The 19,345-nt window shown below is 38.7% G+C and overlaps 1 protein-coding gene across 1 annotated transcript in view; it reads left to right on the top strand.

The window, feature by feature from the left end:
• LOC140150999 (serine/threonine-protein kinase 17A-like) overlaps positions 1-19,345 on the top strand; it is a 96,338-nt gene that overhangs the window by 42,599 nt on the left and 34,394 nt on the right. The window contains exons 3-4 of the mRNA XM_072173186.1: positions 1,705-1,917; positions 10,483-10,627. Coding sequence (XP_072029287.1) covers positions 1,705-1,917; positions 10,483-10,627 — 358 coding nt within the window. The remainder of the gene's footprint in view (positions 1-1,704; positions 1,918-10,482; positions 10,628-19,345) is intronic.

Genomic DNA, 19,345 nt, shown 5'->3' with positions numbered 1-19,345 from the left:
AGCTACACAGGGAAATGCAAATTAAATTATACAATTTCACACCTGGGAATCATTTGTTCTTTTTTGTGCTGTGTAGGATAACTTGTTTGTGACTTGAATCTGCTCTCAGACACATACAGGTGTATTTAAACACAATTTGTGTAGAACTACTGCTGATTTTCTTAAAATTTGGTATAAAATGTGAAGTATTTCTTCTTCTATTTATACCAGTAGTTTTGTGTATTTGATTTGGGAACCCTCAAAGGTAGCGAAGTAAAAATCATATATAGCTGCCTTTTACTGTGTGCCCAAATGTTAGACATGAATGCATAATACGTGGATTTAGGGTTTCTCTACCGGAAGTCAATTTGTGCCGAAATTCCTTCCCACAATGCAATAGGCGTATTGCATAACAAAGGAGACGGATTAACCTCCGAACTGTATCTATTATTATGCAATACGCTTATTGCATTGTGGGGAGGAATTTTGGCACAAATTGACTTCTGCTAGAGAAACCCTGAATCCGCGTATTATATATTTCATTAAAATAATTCTTTTTCATGTTCATGGGATTGGGGCCCGAGGATGGGTTAGATGGGGTGGGAAGGGAATTTGATGTGTTGCAGGAATGGGTTCAAAGATGAGGAAATGATAGCAAACTTCTTTTGAATGTTTATCGGTTACCATGGTTATGTTCAGTACAAATTAGGAGGCTTCTTGAAGTAATGAAACTTTAATACAGGTGGCAGCTTTTTTAGAGACAGCATATTTATCTTTGAAAGGATGACTGCCCTTGACGTTAAAGGCCTCCTCATGAGCACAGTTCAATAGTTGGAAATTACGCCTATTTTTACAAGCTTGTAAACTTGGCATGAGCCATTTAAACCCTCAGCTTAGCTCGTGTCAAATTCAAAATTTTGCCTTAGAAATGCTCAAATCGTCGGAATGTTTACATGGTATTACGTACTTCCTCTCTCACCGGTACATCTATCTCCATATTTAGTGATTTAAAGTTGGTAAAAAGGTGTTTGTTGACACGTTTGATGTCATATGATATTTGCACCTGTGAAAATGAGGGATGCAAAGAAAGAAAATGCAGCAGTTCTTACGTTTTGATCAACTTCATTCAATTTTAGAAATAAACACCTTTCACCTTACTATTGATTTACATTGAAACGTGAGCTTAGTGCTATTAGCAGTGGAGGAGCAACTTCCTAGATAAAGGGGAAAAAGAATCGGCATAATTACATATTATATTCAAATAATTATATTTCATGCTCATGGGATGGGAATTGGGATGGGGGAATAATAAGATTTCAAATCTTAAAATTGTTGTACCAGCATTAATATTGTGTACGTTGGTTCCTTGCTGCATTGACATACTGTAAAAGCAGACATTGTCACAGGACATCAATTATCGCTCTCATCACAGCTACAGCGACAATTTAAATTAATGCATGAATATGTTCTTTGCAGGAAAACACAAAATTGCAAATTAAAGAACAAGCAAAAATGACCCCTTTTACAGTAATAAGTACACTCTCTGTGACTGCTATACTACCACAGTACCACCATTCTTCATTTCCGATAAATATGACATAATTTCTGGTGTGACCTCGGTCTCCGGCCATAAAGTTTGTATTTTGAGCAATATTTATATAGATAGTGCTTGTTTTTCCATCATGATTCATTAAAACATTGTTCTTCTTTCTTCCATGTTTACAGAGGGAGATTTGCTGTGGTCAGAAAATGCATGCAGAAGGAAACAGGCAGGCACTTCGCTGCCAAGTTCATCCGAAAGAGGAAGATGGGGAGGGACTGCAGAGAAGACATCCTGAAGGAAATACACATCCTGGAGATCTCCAAAGATCATCCCAGGCTTATAGAGTTATATGAAGTCTTTGAGACACATGGAGAAGTCATTCTAGTCTTGGAATTGTAAGTTGTATATATTTGTTGCAGTAACATTGGGTTAGATATCGGATAATACCTAATATTTAGTTAACAAGGGGTCCATTTCACTAAACTTTACAAAGTAAAGCCTCAAAATTGTTCATAACTTACTACAGTCGTAACTTCCATTTCACTAAACTTACTTATTAACGGCACCCTTATTGTATGTAATAGGGATTTGCTACAGGAACCCTTCGTAAAAGTTAAGTCTAGTATTTGGTATTCGTAACTTTACGAATGGTTACTTGAGTTAAGAAGGATTAAAAGTTTAGTGAAATGGACCCCGGATCAGGTTATTACAAAGTGACCATTAGACACTCATGGAACAACCTAGGCACAGGCTCTGTGCTGGACTCTGATACCTGTATGATGATCCAAGATACGCTTGCCAGGTTCTAGGAACAGGACATCATCGATCTTTTGGGTTGTTCCATAAAAACTATGTAATGCCGCTATTGCTTTTCAAGATGTTCCATCGTTCTGTTACTTTATTTTGTCAATTAAAGTTTAATAATGTGCATAGACGTTAAACTCATTTACCCATGCTGAGAAATGAATGATTCCAGTTGTGTTGTTTTCTTGCATCCTTGTTTCTCTGTCTGATGGTAAAATGTCCGTTGCTATGTTTTTGTGTTGAATAGTAAATCAGTCAAAAGATATGAGTGAATTTTTAGAGTATTTTAGGGTCCCAGAGCTGATACTCAGGATAGCAAACAAACATTAGTGAAAAAAAGAAACCCAAACAAACAACAAAATTAAATATTATCAATTATTAAAATTAAATACCAATTTATTTGTGTGACAGTAGCCAGAGTTCTTTATAGCTGCAGTTTAACTGAAAATGAGCCTCATCGAATAATTGCCATTGATTTTGAAAAATATGCCAATTCCTGTCTGGACACTGGGCAGCAGAAGTATCATCCTGCTCCATATGGCCTCCATGTTGGAATACCCAAATGATTTCTTTAAGACAAAATATCAATATATCTACTGGCTTGTTTGGGCTATTCTGTTATTCCTGTCCCCAGTCAAGCACTTGCTGGTCAATACAATGCCTCTTGGGAGAGATGTGATGTTAAAAAATGAGAAAATTAATTAATGGTTATTCATTCTCCTGTCTTTTTATGGTGCTGTGACGACAACATCATTTTTGCTGTAGCATTTTTCTACTTCAAATGCTGCATCATTGCAAAGTCCAATTCAGACTCCACATCACAGCACGATGCGATGCTTTTAAAACATCGCAGCATCGTGTGATGAAATTAAAATGTACATTTTAGTTCCGTCAACCTATATTTTCCAGCAGCCAATCACAAACGTGCAGTCGTGCACGACCGCGATATCGCAGCGCGATGCGAAGAAAGTCGAATGAAGCTCTCATAGACAACAAAATTTCTACCTCGCGATGAGAATTTTCACCGCCAAGCTCGTAAAAACCTGGCTCAGATTTCAGCTTTAAAAGCATCGCAGCATCGCATCACACTGTGATGTGGAGTCTGAATAGGACTTAAGGCCTATAGGTTGCATAAGGAAGAAAAATTATTTGGAACATGAACGGATACAATGTCTGATAGCCAAATGCACTAAAATTGTAATGAAGAGCATTTAAGTATTCTTTTACTACTAGTGCTAACTACTGTTGCTTTGTCTGTGATAGCATTACACAAAACTGTATCACTGTCCGTCCAAAGGCATATGGGACATTCAATTTGATACAAAAAAAAAAAACGAGCTCCCAACATCAGCAGATTGTATCCTTCCCCTTTGGGCAGATGTGTATTGAAACAATAAAATGAGCAATATAAATATAATCGTATTGATTTATTTTCTTTGCTATGTTTAAAAGATAACTTGAGGGAATCACTAACACAATTTCTGAAAGATGAGATCGCTTTTCAAGGCAAGATAGAGATTGAAAAGTATCCACTATCGCCATTTCCAAGCAAGCAGATAAAAATGTAAATGATATTTTGCGCAAAAGTTCCACCAGAGGCCCCTCTGAATCCCTAAGAGGACAGGAAGTGATCCATGTAAGGGCGGCATATGGTAAACCGCAACCATAACAAAATCTTAATTAAAGATGTTACTTTGTCAATGCTTGCGCATCTGCAACATTAATTAAATGAATAATGTCAATGGAAATGCAATTGCATGCCTCGGTGAAGATGGTATAAGCATCTTGGATGAGCAGGAGGATTATGTTACCTCTTATCACATGAATTATCATAGTTCAAAGCTGGCTTGGATTAAAGTGGCAAGTTTCCCGTTAAAACTGGAAGAAAAAAAAATCCTCACAGAATTAGAGTATAAAATGGGAAATACACACTTTTTGCAAAATTAAGCTTATTTCCACCTTGGTTATTTTGAATGTACATTCAGTAAAAGGCCCAACCAGTCCAAACCCCATCTTTTATGATATTTTCTTTATTTACGTGCCTTTAGAGCCAATTAGTAATAATTTTTACCATTTTCCCTGTTTTTGACAGATTTCATATTGGATGTTTACATAGTGTTTCTAAAGGTTTTAGGAAACAGAAAAAACACAGAATTTGACATTTAGAAAATGGTAAACTTTCAGTTTTGGTATAGATAATAAGACAAGATAATTTTATTAATATTTCAGATAGGTGTCATGTTATTGTAAAGGAGATATTGCTAATACTTATAAATCTGATTCTAATTGGTTTATTATGCATCAAATTCATTTGCAAGGAAAAAAAGCAACTTTTGACATTAAACAGGTGTGAGGGTGTGACATTGTTTTAGTTTGCCTTACAGGTGTATCATTATTAGCTAGCTATAGTTTTGGAAATTGTATTGAAATTGAAACCCATCACAAACATCAAGTGGAAAACACAAATGTGCAGGCAGAATTTAGGTATCTTTTCAGTGGCTTGAAGCATTGGAATCTTTCTTGTATTCATCCCAGGTCCCAATAATGATTTCGATATATCATACTGATCTTTACCCTTTACTCTTTAATAATGCATGTATCCTAAAAGATTCCTAGAATGTTTTTTAAAATGTCATATGACATAGGAAATTGGATTTAACTAGGAATAGTAACTAACTTAGAGTTCTCTGTGGTGATTTAGGGTGTATAACTTACAAAGTTAAGAGTTAAGTTAACATTCCAACCCATGGGAGGTATTATTCAACTTTTTATAAGTAAAAAGTAGACATGATAGACAAGTGGTTGAGTTACCTTAGATAAACTCAAAACTGTCTTCTTATGCATTTTTTTTATGGAGTCCCGATTTGCAGGGAGGATTAAGGAGGTATCTTATTAAACGACAGGTTTAAAGATCTTTAACAAAATTTAAGCCAGGAAGTTTGCTGCACTTTGGCATCTTTTTGACAGCATGACCAATTTGTGACTTCAGAAGTGCATTACCCTCAATATGCTCAAGAAACAGTGATTAGTACAGAATTAGTCAAACTAATGACTTTAACAGGATTATCACAAGCTTTTTGTTTCACCTTATGATATTCATAAGGAAGAAAGGAAACAATCTGTGCTGGCTCAGTGAAGGGGTTCCTGCACTGACAGACAAACCAATTGGAGATTCAATCAAATGCACGGATGGGCACGGTATTCTCTTGTGGGCACCAAAAGACCAGCCCCTAATTAGCCTCTGCCATTGCCCTTATGTACCTAGTAATGGGTTCAAGGCGCAATTAACCGGCAACTGAACCTAAACCAAACGCTTCTGTGGCACGCCTCGTGTCTTCCTACACTGGCCTAAAGACGAAACTTTGTCTTTTTATTTGATTTGAAAATTGATATGTAGCATCATAGCAATACTTTTTATGGGACATAAATCATATATATGTGAGTATAGTAATGTGTAATCCCTGTGCACAGATGATAAAATCACTGTAATTACACAGATTTAGATCTTAGAAATAAAATGTTTGATAAATGTGGCTCAAGAGAGGCAGTTATCAAAATGTTAAAAAATGTGCAGTAAATATTACTCTCTTTGATAATTTTTTAGCCTGTGCTGTTTAAAAACGAGCAATGATTATTTGGTCTCCATATCATTGATTGAGGGCGGGGGCTTGATAATGAAGGAAAAAAATATGATCGACCTCCCCCTAAAAGTAGATCTCACCATTTCAAATACCAGCAATGTTGTCCTTGTATTCTATTATTTTAAATAAGGTATTGACATTTATACAGTGCCTTTCATGTGTATCAAAGCGCTTTACATTTAATCCACTGTCGTTAGAATATGTCAGCTGCCATACAATGCCCAAGGCATGCTCATACCTTAGGGCAGTACTATGGACAATATTCATAACAGCTCCCCATTTTACACCTGGGTAGAGAGAGGCAAGTAAGGTAAAGCGCCTTGCCCAAAAGCACAACACGATCGCACCGCCGGGGCTCAAACTCCCAATCCTCGGATTATGAGACAGAGCCTGTACCACTGCGCCACTGTGCATGTACATTTCCGACCATTTTTGATTCTTTACATTTAAAAGACTAGGCAAGGTAACATAACTATAACCAGCAATTGTAAAACTTGTGTCTGTTTCGGGCAATTCCGGGTGTTCCAATCACTGAAATGCAAACATTTCTTAATTACGATGAAAACAAACCTCTAGCTTGCCCTTTTCTACACTGCCATTAGTTACATAGTGACTAAAACACTGTGTCCTAAAGATAACACAACACACAAACAAAGGCTGTACTTAAAACGACTTGAAGACAGTTCAGTTTGAAAATTGCATTCAGTTCATGCCAGGTTGGTGTGCCATATATTTGATGCACACATTCAATTGTATCATGGGCTATTCCAGTTAAAATCCATACACCCCCTATGAAAGACATGAACTTAATCTTCCACCACAGATCCTGGGTTTCTTTCCAGATCTGTGCTTCCACACAGGGAGTGTGAATTTCAAAATGAAGGTATCTGAATGAGTGACTCCATTTCAAATTCACACTCCCTGTGTGGGAGATTAAGGTCATGTCTTCCATAGGGGGTGTGTGGATTTCAAGTGGAACAGCCCTATAGAGGCTACCTGGGCATTACCAGGAGAAGCACTGGGGGCACAGTGCCTTCTTGGAAAAAAACATTATGAAACTAAGAAGAGTGAAAGTTAATGTTTGGCAACCAGGAGAAAAGTAACATTAGGGATCAAAAAATTATTAAAAATCGAAAAGAGAGAAACGTTTCTGTTACGCTGTCAATTCTGCACACAGAAATGAAACATGACAACGACTTACTACATGTTTACGATACAATACCATACAAGTTTTTGAGCAAACTGGCTGTTCAAGAGAAAGAAAATAATTAATGATAAAAGCTGACAGCATTTTCCAATTTGTAAACCTTTTGAAAAGTGGATATTTGGTTAAATATTTTACACATTTCTCCCCTGGATAAAACTGAGATGATTGAAAAATGAAAAGAAAGCTAGAAGAAGAATGGAATTGCTAAAGAAGCTGCTTCCTGTTTAATAGCCGAATGTTCCTAATCTGTCAGTAGCTGCAAATATGATGTGTTTGAAATATGCCGCCATTCACAAAATAATATATTAAGCAGGTAGGCACAGCTATGTGCCCTACAAGACACATTGCATCGGTCCCAAGATGATCTCTATTATGACATTGCTAACACATTTGCCCTGAAAAATAGGTTACAGATCCTGCCCTAGATATCCAGAGGTCATGAACTTTGGTGTATGGAAGCATTTCATTGTTGAACTTTGATGTCTAGTGATGGGGTTAAAAGCTGAAGGGAATATTTGCAAGGAGAATGGAGGTTGGAGGAAGGTGAACAACCTGCTGTTATATAGAGATGGATGGATGAATAGGGTGGTCTTTGGTATATCATTATCCCACTCCTATAGTCAGCTTGTTCTGGAGAGCTGTTTCTTTTCATTTGAGGCTTTGGCCATGTTATTTGGAAGGAGCATGTAGGTTATTTGGGGCTCTTGTCTATAAATTAATATATTGTTACCAGGATTAACAGTGACTCTAAAATCTTGGGGTCTGGAAAGGCCAAGTAACCCCCACAAAGTAGACAAAACAGTGCATTTTGGGCTCTGAAACTGCACAAATGTCAAATTTTCCAAGGTTCCTGCTGCAAAAAAAGGTGTCATGGGCCCCCAGAACCCTGTGTAGCACTAACCCTACCTGTTATCATGGAAATGTTTAGACCCAGATCCATGACCAAGATTCACTGAACATTGTTTTTCAAGCATGAGAAATGTTCAGTTTAAAATTGAATTCAGTTTTTTTTAGTCAAAATTTCTGCAGCTTTATTTAATTTTAGCCTGTTTTTGGTACTTTTTGCCCAATTTCACACACATTTTCAGTTTTTCCCATTTTTTCAATGGAGAATTTTACCTCTAAAAACTTTGTAGACGTTGGGAAGCTCCTTGGATGCTTTATCACTAAAAATATGACTTTCTTGTGCCTCAACCTTCCTAATTTGGACCTTTTCTCCCCATATTTTTACTCCCAAAAGGAGATTCTGCTCCTTCCCAGCAAACACAAAACGTTTTCAACATCATTCGCAAAAGGTTATAAAAGGTTGTCAGAAAACGTTTAAATGTCGGGTTATATAAAGGATATATTAAGAGTATAAAACGTTTTCATAACCTTAAAAAACATTTTTTGATAATCTACTGCTCAACAAACAAAAATGTTTTGCAGAAAACGTTTAAATGTCGGGTTATATAAAGGGTATAAAAACGTTTCAATAACATTCCAAAAACATTCTTGTAAACTTGATACAAAACATTCTAAACAGAATGTTATTTTGGGGTTGAAAAAATATTTTGCGAAAAATGTTTGCCTACAATATTTTCAATAACGTTTTAAAAACGTTTTCATGACCTTTATATAACCCGACATTTAAATGTTATTAAAAGGTTTTGAAAAAAACATTTTAAGAACATTTCTGTGTTTGCTGGGTTCAAATATTTTAACATAATGTTATTTAAGTATTGACACAATATTTGGCAAAATGTTTGCCAAAATAGTTTACAATAACATTTTTTGAAAACATTTAAAAATATTGTTGTAGTGTGTTTTCATACAAAACGTTTTAAAACGTTATCAGGACCTTTATATAACCCGACATTTTAATGTTATTAAAACGTTTTTACCTAAACCAAAAGCCAAAATATAAATTATTTAAAACGTTTTTAAAACGTTTTTGTGTTTGCTGGGTTGAAGCAGGGTGAACCAGGGAAGGTGAAGTACCACTTTCATGCTTGAACATAATTGCATAGCTATTGAAAAGAGCTCCAGTAGTACTTTGAACTCCCTGAACTCCAATCAGCACTATCACAGACGCCTACACCTCAGAACAGGTATCATAATAACATCCCATTACATAGGAGTCACGTTGTCACTGAACTTTGACATCTACAGATGAGAACACTGTGGGTTTTAGTACTTTAATGAAAGATATAGATTTAAAATGTGAACTAGGTCTTAGGAGATCCCATAATTGTGAACAACTAAATTCCAAGTGAGTACATTTAAATGTCTGTTGAGGGGTAGACTGCTGATAGAAATATGCCATTAATGCTGCAGTGTTGGGCCTATTTTTTCCAAACCAAAAGTGCATCGGGCACCAAAGGATTGGCAGTCAGTGTTTGATAGCACAAGTTTCTGCAAAAAGAAAAGTCCAAATTTTAATTGGGCATTTTTTACTGAATTCAGCAAAGAAGCTGACTGGTGATTGTCAGGTGGTAGGTTCGAACCCCAGCGGTGCTATATGGTGTTGTGTACTCAGTTAAAACCCTCTACCACAATTGCCTCTCTCCACCCAGGTGTAAATGAGTTGCCATGTATGCTGGAATGGTAACAGACTTGCTGTGTGGGAGGTGTGGTGCCCTTACAGCAAACTTCTCAGGAGGCCCAAAGTTTAAAAGCCAGATCAGTTCATTCTGGACAAAGGGGGAACTTTTAAGAGAAACTTGAAACACTAGCCCAATTTTTAGCACAGAGTGTTAATTTCTTATGAGGTGTAGTAGTAAGCTCATTGAAAATTACCCCAATTGGGCCCGAAGGTGCCTTACTCAAAGCAACGCACTTTTGGGCGAGACTGGATTGCTCCTACACTTCTATAGGCTATTAACATCTTGAACTTTATAACCAGTTTACAAGCAATCAAGAGCAACATGCTGAATGGGGTGATATAGAGGATATAATGTGATGGGAAAACAGCGAAATCAAGATATAGATTAAAATCAACAAAAATAGGGAAATAATAAGAATTTGGGATACTTTTACACTTATAAAATATGAATGCCTTGATCAATTTTAGCAAATGAGGCCGAGGTGCCATTTTAAAGCCTACAAAATGCTTTCAATTAAAGCAAAATTACTGAACTCAAAATTGACTTCATCTGCAAAATCCTTCCTTTTGATGTGCTGCATCACACATTTCCTTCCATGTTTTAAATTATGTGTCAGGTCACATAACTTGTAACATAAATATAGTTAAAAACAAAATAATGGAAAGAAGTTTATATATTTTTTATTCCAAATTGCTTATTTTTCCTTTGCGTTGTGTTTTTCAGTGCTGCAGGTGGCGAGTTGCATCCATACTGTGTGGCGGATCAGGAAGACGCATTCACAGAACATGATGTGGTCAGACTGCTAACACAGATCCTGGAAGGTGTGGATTACCTTCATCAACAAAATATAGTCCATCTCGACTTAAAGGTTGGTATCATTAATTCATACTATAGAAGCGTTGTGCTGCAGCAACATTAGATTGCAGAATCATACTTTGATGGATCTATATGATAGGCAAGACTTTGTGGATTGTGGATTGGTATGGCAACCAGTGTCCCAAAATTGGTCCAATGAGCCTTAAAATCCAAATTTCTTAACTTTTTCTCAAATTCTTGTGGGACAATGATCCACTTGCTTGGTACTCCTCGTGGCCATAGAGGGAACACTGGTGGGGATGGGGTGGGGTGGGGCGGGGATGGGGTGGGGCAGCACCTACACCAAACATGCTTTGTGCATTACACTGTGTGATTTTATGTGAGCGTTGGTTTAATAGGACTTACCGGTAATTGATGTATGCCTGAACAAAAATTAACAATTTTACACTATTATAAGATGAACCAAGTATAACTTTTGGTTATAAGAAAACTCCATATTCTCCCTTATCTATATTTGTTACTGCACATCATGCATGCATAAGGTATACATTTTCAAATAAGGAAGATAAATTCAACTGCATCACAGATATTGGAACACATGCAATATCTGCGACAACATGTAGTACCAGGCCTGGCTACCTCATAGGATTGTCTACATCTAGCCTATGCAACTCTACACTAGTCTCCTTGTCATGGTGGTTTGGAATTCGGACTAACTTGATTAAACTTTGAAACATATCCCCAATGTTGGTCATATTATATGAATTGGGGAAAAGGCTGGTATTTGTTACCGACCACATCAGCTCCAGCAGGTTGATTTTCATTTTATCTGGATACTCTACTCCTGATATTACCTGCTGTAAACATTCTTGCTGCTCTTGCACTTTGAAATATACACCAATGTTGGTCATATGATATGAAGTGGGGACAAGTTGGACATTGGTTACCAAATACCAGTTCCAGTAGGTTTGTTGTCATTCATCTTGGATACTTAACTCCAAAATTGCCCGTTTGTAACATTCTTACTGCTAATTAGCCCTCTTAACACTCAAACCATTAGCAAATAATAGGCCTATATATCTCTTTTTTTTTCAAACTTTCTATCAATTTTGTTGATTTTTAGAAATATGTTTAATTTAGGTTTAAAAATCTGTGTTATATTTAACTTGCGTTAGTATTGGGCGAGTGATTAATTCGATAGATACAGCTTTCGTTTTGGAAATAATGTGTTTTACTTCTATGTAGCTGTAACGTATGAAATTCCTTACTTTATCGCTAATGTACTCCTCCCACACAGAACCAATTTAACACGGATCATTCACAAAAGCTAATTATATACGGCAGACGATGTGCCCAAGGGCCAAGGTGAAAATTACCCAAGTCCATCCCAGGTTTTCCTAAGTTATAATTACCAAAACCATGTTCAGACGGTCTTGATCCTCCAAATGTAGAAATGGCATTCAAAGTCACCCGCAGTTGTGTCCGGGTTTGCCAGTAGACACTCCCTATGTTTGGAGTTTAGTAGAAATAGGAATTGACCAGTCACTATTCAGTGAACCTCTGAATGAAACCAGCAATGTGTCTGCATGGCACAAACCACTAAGTTTGCTCTCAATGCACTTGGGAAGTTCAGCTAAAACCCCTAAATATCTTAGGGGTTTTGAGGTGGGTCAAATCTCTAAGTCTCCCTTGAAGTATCAAACCTCTAAGTGGTCGGCACAAGCAAAACTCCTGACTGAACCTTCATAGTTCTGATCCTCTGAGTTTGCTCCGAGTGTCTGCCTCCTTTGTGTGGACATGGCCCAAGTAGTATAGTGTGTTATGGAGAGAGACCAATGGATTGTACTAAGTAAAATAGTTGGAGTTTAAATGTCATGTGCTCTAGGGTTATAAAGCTAGAAAAGATTACATTTTCAATATTTTAACACCATTTTTGTTGCTATGAAATTTTTGCCCCATTCCAGTGCATTGTACTTGAACATTTTGCCAAACCAAATTTAGTTTTTAGTGGGAAGTTTGATAATAGCCCAACAAGTTTTCCTTCAGGTAAAACTTTCCAAAAATGTCTTGCATGCAATTAAAGCCATGTAGTGTGAAAGTTGATGCTTTAAATACAAGTATATCACCAGCCTGGTTTAGATTTCAAACTTACTTGCAAGGATGCTACATCAGGGACAGACTTAGGTTTCACTTTTCTACTGGCCCTCCGGGCCAGTGAAATGGCAAATCTAGTGGCCCTGCAATACATTTACTGGCCCAGCTTTTTCAATATGTTCCACTGCAAAAAAAAAAAAAACCCAACTTTTTTGTCGGTGCTTTTGGGGAAAATCTATATCAATTTTTAATTATTTTGTCATCATACAATATGTATCATATCGCAAATATCAAAAAATCAAACTTATTTGATATTCTTCGTTTTCAAAATGCAATTCGATATGTCTGATGTGCCCTCAGGTCCCACAAGCCCTTAAAGTCAAGTAAACCTGAACATTTTAATTTGTTTTGTACTGAATGTACTCAATGTAGAGAGTGTAGTCACTAACACAAGTTCAGTCAGTAGTCCTGGCTTTTTTAGTTCCAAAAGTTTCGTACTAGGTGGTATATATTTGCGGTATCGCGATCATCATCAGATATTTATGTAGCGCATGGAAGAGCTTGGAAGTAGTACATAGGCCTAGTATCATCGTAAAAAGCGGCCGTATATTTCCAACTTGCTAGCAACGCAAGAATAAGAATATAAATATACAAAAAAATCATTGAATAAAGATATAAAATTTCAAGTGACAGGCAGAGCAGAAAACTGTGTAAATATGACCATCACCAGGGATGTAAGTTTTCTGTATTTTTACAGAATTCTGTAATTTTTGTAGTCCAGATTTACGCAATTTCTTTTATTTTCAGCCCATTTTGGGCTTTTTAGCCCGAATTTACGCGCTTTTTTCCGTATTTTCCGTATTTTTTCTTCAGGGTTACTTACATCCCTGCATCACTGATATCTTGTCTCATAAGTGTTATATCAAGCTCAAAAATCTAGTGGCCCGCCGGGCCAGCATTGTTGAAAGTTTACTGGCCCGAAGCAAAATCCCCTGGCCCCGGGCCACCGGGCCACTGCTTAAATCTGTCCCTGTGCTACATGCTTACCGTCATTTTGGTAGAGGTGGGAGGCATAGACACTAGGATTCAAAACATGCTCATCTATCGGGGCACAATTCTTTAACCCAATACCCTGGGCCCAATACATCTGTACATTCATTGAACGACCTTTTAAAATTTGGGTACAAAAACTCATACTCTGCAACTTGAGGTCAAATTTTTCACAATGATTGTTTAATTGAGGTTATTGAACTATGCCATTGGGATGAGGTCATTGTGGTCCATAGTAAGAGCACTGAACTTTAGGAACTATAAGAACCGATTTTCAGGCAAAATAGGGGCTTGAAATTTCAACATTTTTGAGGGTCAAAAGGAACTAATATTGGGCCAAATTTTATAGACTGTGAAGCTAAAAAAATCAGCTCGGGTGGAGAGGGTAGCAAAGAACTCAAACGTATTTGAAGGGATACAGTCTCCATATTATGCTGCATGACTATTTTATTAGATGAAAAGCATCTAATTTCAAATAATATGCATTTTTGTTACAAATGGGTCAATTAGGCTGCATCATTAAAACCCAATTAATTTTGCAAAGGATATATAGTCCACTATCAACGTGAAATCAGTATGAACATGATGAAAAGATCGATATCTTGCAACTAAATCTGATAAATTCTCATATTGTGTGTTCTACATGTACATGATATTGTAGTGAATAACTGAACATGGTAGTATTTTGTCAAACAAGTTCAATTTATGAATGCCAAACCTAACAAACCAGCCCAAGGTTAACCCTTAAAACAAGATTTTCTCATTGATAACCCATTTTATCCATAAACTAAAAACTGTGCTCCATTGACTCTGTTCAACTGTCAGTAACATTTTCACAAAAGTACTTTTCTTTCAACAAAAATAAGAAAACAAATGAATTTTGTACTTAAAGGGTGACACTTGACTTTAGCGATTTGTAAAAATCAAGGACAAAAGTTTTGTATTCACCAGCTATTGTGTTGCACAGTACAGTGGGATGTCGCTTTTATGAACCTGTCGTTTCTAAAAAGGGAAGGAAAAGGTGAATTTGTTTGATTGCACTTCCGATGTATTTAGTGGTTTGGTTTAAAATGAGACTATTTATGTAGTGTGACACACACCATAGCTTACCATTTCCACCCTGCCTGCCTGCCCTTGACTCTTGTGTGATTAGATCAGCTGAAATATAAGTTACCTGTTTGTAGTTACTTCACTTGATCAAAGTCATGTCCATGTTGATTTTCAATACCATAAATCTTTCTATGTACTATGTGTTCATGTGTAGTACATAATGCGTTATATTGCGCCTGTATCCACAATGCACAAATGCTCATATACCTGTATACATGACATAGGACCTTTATTCAGTACTCAAAATAAGCCCAGGGCCACGGGTCCTCTGTTTTTAAATCTAGAGGCCCTTATTAATTTTGCACTGGCCCAAATCAAATTGCGCAATTGACACTGGATCACATTTATGATATGTTTTGAGACTCCAAGCTCGCATGTTAACAATGTTCTGGTAATGTCATGGATTGATGTATAAAGTCAGCACTGCACAGAGTGGTACTGCAGTAGACAGTGAGCGATAACCTGTAACCACAGCCGTTTATTACGACCACTTTTATTTAGGGCGCCCTCAATTTAAGGTTTTAGTGATATTACGTAAGCTGAACCTATCTACAACCTGTACTAAACATAAACCTACATTCATAGATTTTACTCTTGCTATATACTACGCACTTATTATGCACTGTGAGTTAACTCATAAAACAAATTCTGATAAATCTTGGGATAAATTGATAAGTACAACTTATGTAAAAACAGTAAGTCTTAAATTGAGGGCGCCCTAGATAAAAGTGGATTACACGCATAGATGGTAAATGGCCTTGTAAGTTGTAACTGCAGTGGACAGTGAGTGATACTGCAGTGGCCATCAGGTGATCTGCAATGGCCATAAATGGGTTTTTCTGAATTTGTTTGAATTGTAGAAAGTACGAAGTTCCGTAATGAGATCGGGAAATTCCGGATGAAAAGAACACCCACTTTGAATGCATATCTTGTATGAAAAAATGAATAGTAGATAATTAAGAGTTGGTCTATTTACTATGTTTACTATCATTCTAATTATAGCATTGATACTGGATGGTAGTCATGGAAACCTGGTTTTGCATTCGATTTCCATTTTGGTAGACGTCACAAGAAATGGTAGAAAACAGCAATACTTATACATAGAACTACCCACCTTCAATGTTGATACAAATACAAATTGCATTAATCTACCGATTATGCGAAACACAAAAACCCTCTCACACAGAGATTTTTCTGACCTGTCCCTAAGACCGACCTATCGGCGCCCTTTGAGTTGAGCGCATGCGTAACGATCCCTGTTCAAAATTTTTGTCACCGCCCAAGAAAGACGTGTTGCTTATGAGCTCCGGCGGTCGTGCTTGTTGGTGAACGATTTTGTGTACTAAAACAGCCGTGTATTGCAATCGGAAGGATAGCAGTTATAGCGGAGAGTGTTAAGTATCATGGGGAACTTTTAAACTCATTAAACTATCGGGATGTGTCCTTTAGTCGAATTTTTTCGATTCCCGATCGCCAAAACATGGCGGTCGCTAATCTAAGGATACGCCCTTTATTACCGTGTGATTGCCTAGCTTTTCGGAAGGCATTGCTAGAGCGTCCGCTGTATAGTTTAATCACACAATTTATTCTATATATGATATCCGTAACTTGTTATACTCATATAGCGTTTTCCCTGTTGTTCTTGGCAGTTGTTAGAATTAGACTAGTGACAACATACCAGAGACGTACAGTAGGTGAAAGTTGTGTGATGGTGGATTGCTACTATCAGTGAAGCTATATCGAAGTCGAGTGACGGGTTTTTATAGTCATATTTTATAGAGATATATTCTATATAATCTCTATTTTGTGCCGTTTCTCTGTGTAGATTGAATAGAATTTAATCGAAATCTAATTACCATAATAAAGATTATACCATCTTGCTAGTACTTTGAAGTGACCTGTATCCCCTATATATATATAACTGGTCTTGTTTATATATAGTGTTTGATTTCCCGTGGAGGACACCATATTATGTCTTCCCGTCGATGTGCTAAGTGCCCATCACCGGTTCCTGGCTGGGACCCTCATTTACTTTGTTATGTTCATCGTGAGTGTTCGCGTTCCGCCAGATGTACCATATGTATAGGGATTTCAGAGGAGCAGTTTGACGCTTTGGAGCGAGGTCAGCAGTTGGGAATTAGACCATCCAAGCAGAGACCTTCAAAAGGTGGTAAGTCGGGTAAGTTAGTTGAGAAACGAGCTGCGTGATAGCAAAGGAGGCCCGCTACCGCTTAAGTTAGGCGGCAAGGGGGCTACCGATGCTAGGGCTCCTGCCCTTTTCTCTGGTTCAGGTTCCCCCGGGAATCCTGAATTGGGGTCTAAAGGCTCAGACACGAGTAGGGGTGCGACTGTAGTGCCACAGAAAATGTCAGAGTTGGGACCAGCAGTTAGTACAGGTGCGCAAGTGCCGGGAACACAGCTGGTCTCGATACAATGAACCCAGTTATTAGTACAGGGGAAACCCCAGGAAAGTGCAGGGTTCATCGAACTTACTCATGAGTACAGGGTCACCCCGGAAAGTGGTTGGTTCCAAAGATCTACCCATTAGTACAGGGGTGAATAACCCCCGGAAAATAGGAGGATCTGATACTGGTTCTCTCGCTAGTAAACAGTCTGTTCTGTTGAACACGGGGGGGCAGGATCTAGTGTTGCCACGCAGTAAGGGAGCGATCCCGAAGTGACAAGGGACCCACTAGGCTTAGTTCGAGTACAGGGAAAACCTCTCGAAAGAAAACGGAGCCAGTGGTAGACCCAATTTCTAGTAACGGGGTCCCCCGTGAACGAGACTAGATCAGTAATGAAAGGATCGGTAGATGCGGAAGGTGCTACCTCGAGCCTATCATTGGCACCCCTGTTACATGCAACCCGGGATATCCAGGGTAGCGTGGACATGGGCGGAGCCCCCTGATAAGTTATTATCATCAGGTATTGATCCGACTGCTCAAGTTACTCATGAGCGGTCTCAAGAGGATGTTCATCCTTTTGATAGTCGATCACCTAGGGTCATGCTTGATGGGCCGAATTATTCAATGATGAATAACTCCCCAAGTACACTACATCAAGTGTTCAATCAAGCAGCGCTGACCTCGGATTCTCCCAATACGGTCGATAATCCTCGAGGTTATACTAGTGTTTATCAATCAACTAGTCAGCAGGGACCCAGCGGTCATTCAACTTTCCCGCAAGGTCGAGAGTTGCCAACCGCGGCTAACTCAGCGCCCAATCCCAACTTGTATACTACTGTACCACAGACCGGACAGTGGCAACAAGCATGGGGGTGCCAGGAGTTGGTATACCCGTTAATCAAGGGAATTTCCCCAATGCTGGGCCGTGGATGAATCCGGCAGCAATGTGGGGATGTGTTCCTCCTTGGTTTAACCCGCAGATGTTCGGCCTTGGACAGACTCAAGTTCAGAATACTCGGGTACTTCGGTAGGGAACGTAGAGCACCTAGGTCGGTACCAGTGCGACAGCAGCCGAGTAGGCGGTCGACACCGTAACGGTAACTAGCGAGCCCACGTTCCCAGTGACACCTAATGCATCGCAAGGTGCAGGCGTGTCCTCCCCTTCAGTTGGCGTTATGTCGGGTCTCCTATCAGGTTACACTGAGGGATCGACCATGACAAACACTTCTGAAACACAGGAGTCTGAATCACAAATCGGTGTTGGGTCGGATTCAGATACCAGTGAGGGTGAGGAAGACTCTGGCGAGGAGGAACGCCACATGAGATGACGCTCATTTCCTCCGGCCCGTACTGAGGCGCAAGTGAGTCAACGCTCTAGTGGGGTAGATTCTATACCACCCGGTTTTCCGAAGGAGACCCGACACGCTACGTCGTCTAGCTCGTAACTTAGACTTGACGTATGGTCCTGAGGTAACCGAGGAGACACCAAGCGCCCTTCTAGGAGGCTTGGGGGTAGGTAGTGGACTACACACATTATCTGGTGTCACTCTTCCTGCCGAAATACTTGGCTATTGGCAGGCTCTTGATAAGAAAGGAGATCATCGTGGATCCTTGTCTTATAGAGGGCGCCCACGGGAAAACGCCCGTGTGTCTGAGAAGGACTATAACGGAATGTTCCGGTGCCCAGGTATAGAAGGGGACGTTGCTAAGTTCTTACCTCACCAAGTGAATAAGAACCACCCACAATCGTTCTCCCCATATTGGGAGGAACAATTAAAGTCGGTGGATAATTCTCTCAGAGTATCTACCAGACTTTCAGCCTTTTATTCTTTGTTGACCTCGAGTGTAGGTCATCAAGTGAAGGAGCTGTGTGGGGAGGATTCCGATCTTTATCGAGATTGTGAGCTAGCGGCAAAGCTTTCCTCTACTATCATGGAGGAATCTATGCTACTGACTCGCAGAGCAGTCCTACTTAAGCGGGAGAACGCTTGTGCCTCGTTGAATCTCGCTTTTCAACAAAGACTTGTCAGAAAAGTTGAAAGAGACTCCGGTGGCACAAGCCTCACTCTTTGGTGATGGGTTTTGTTCAGTGGTTGATACACTCGCAACTA

The sequence above is a fragment of the Amphiura filiformis genome, chromosome 4 (assembly GCF_039555335.1).
Source record: "Amphiura filiformis chromosome 4, Afil_fr2py, whole genome shotgun sequence".
In the NCBI taxonomy this organism is placed as follows: Eukaryota; Metazoa; Echinodermata; class Ophiuroidea; order Amphilepidida; family Amphiuridae; genus Amphiura; species Amphiura filiformis.
The sequence above is the reverse complement of the archived record's forward strand: the minus strand, read 5'-3'. Positions and strand labels throughout refer to the sequence as shown.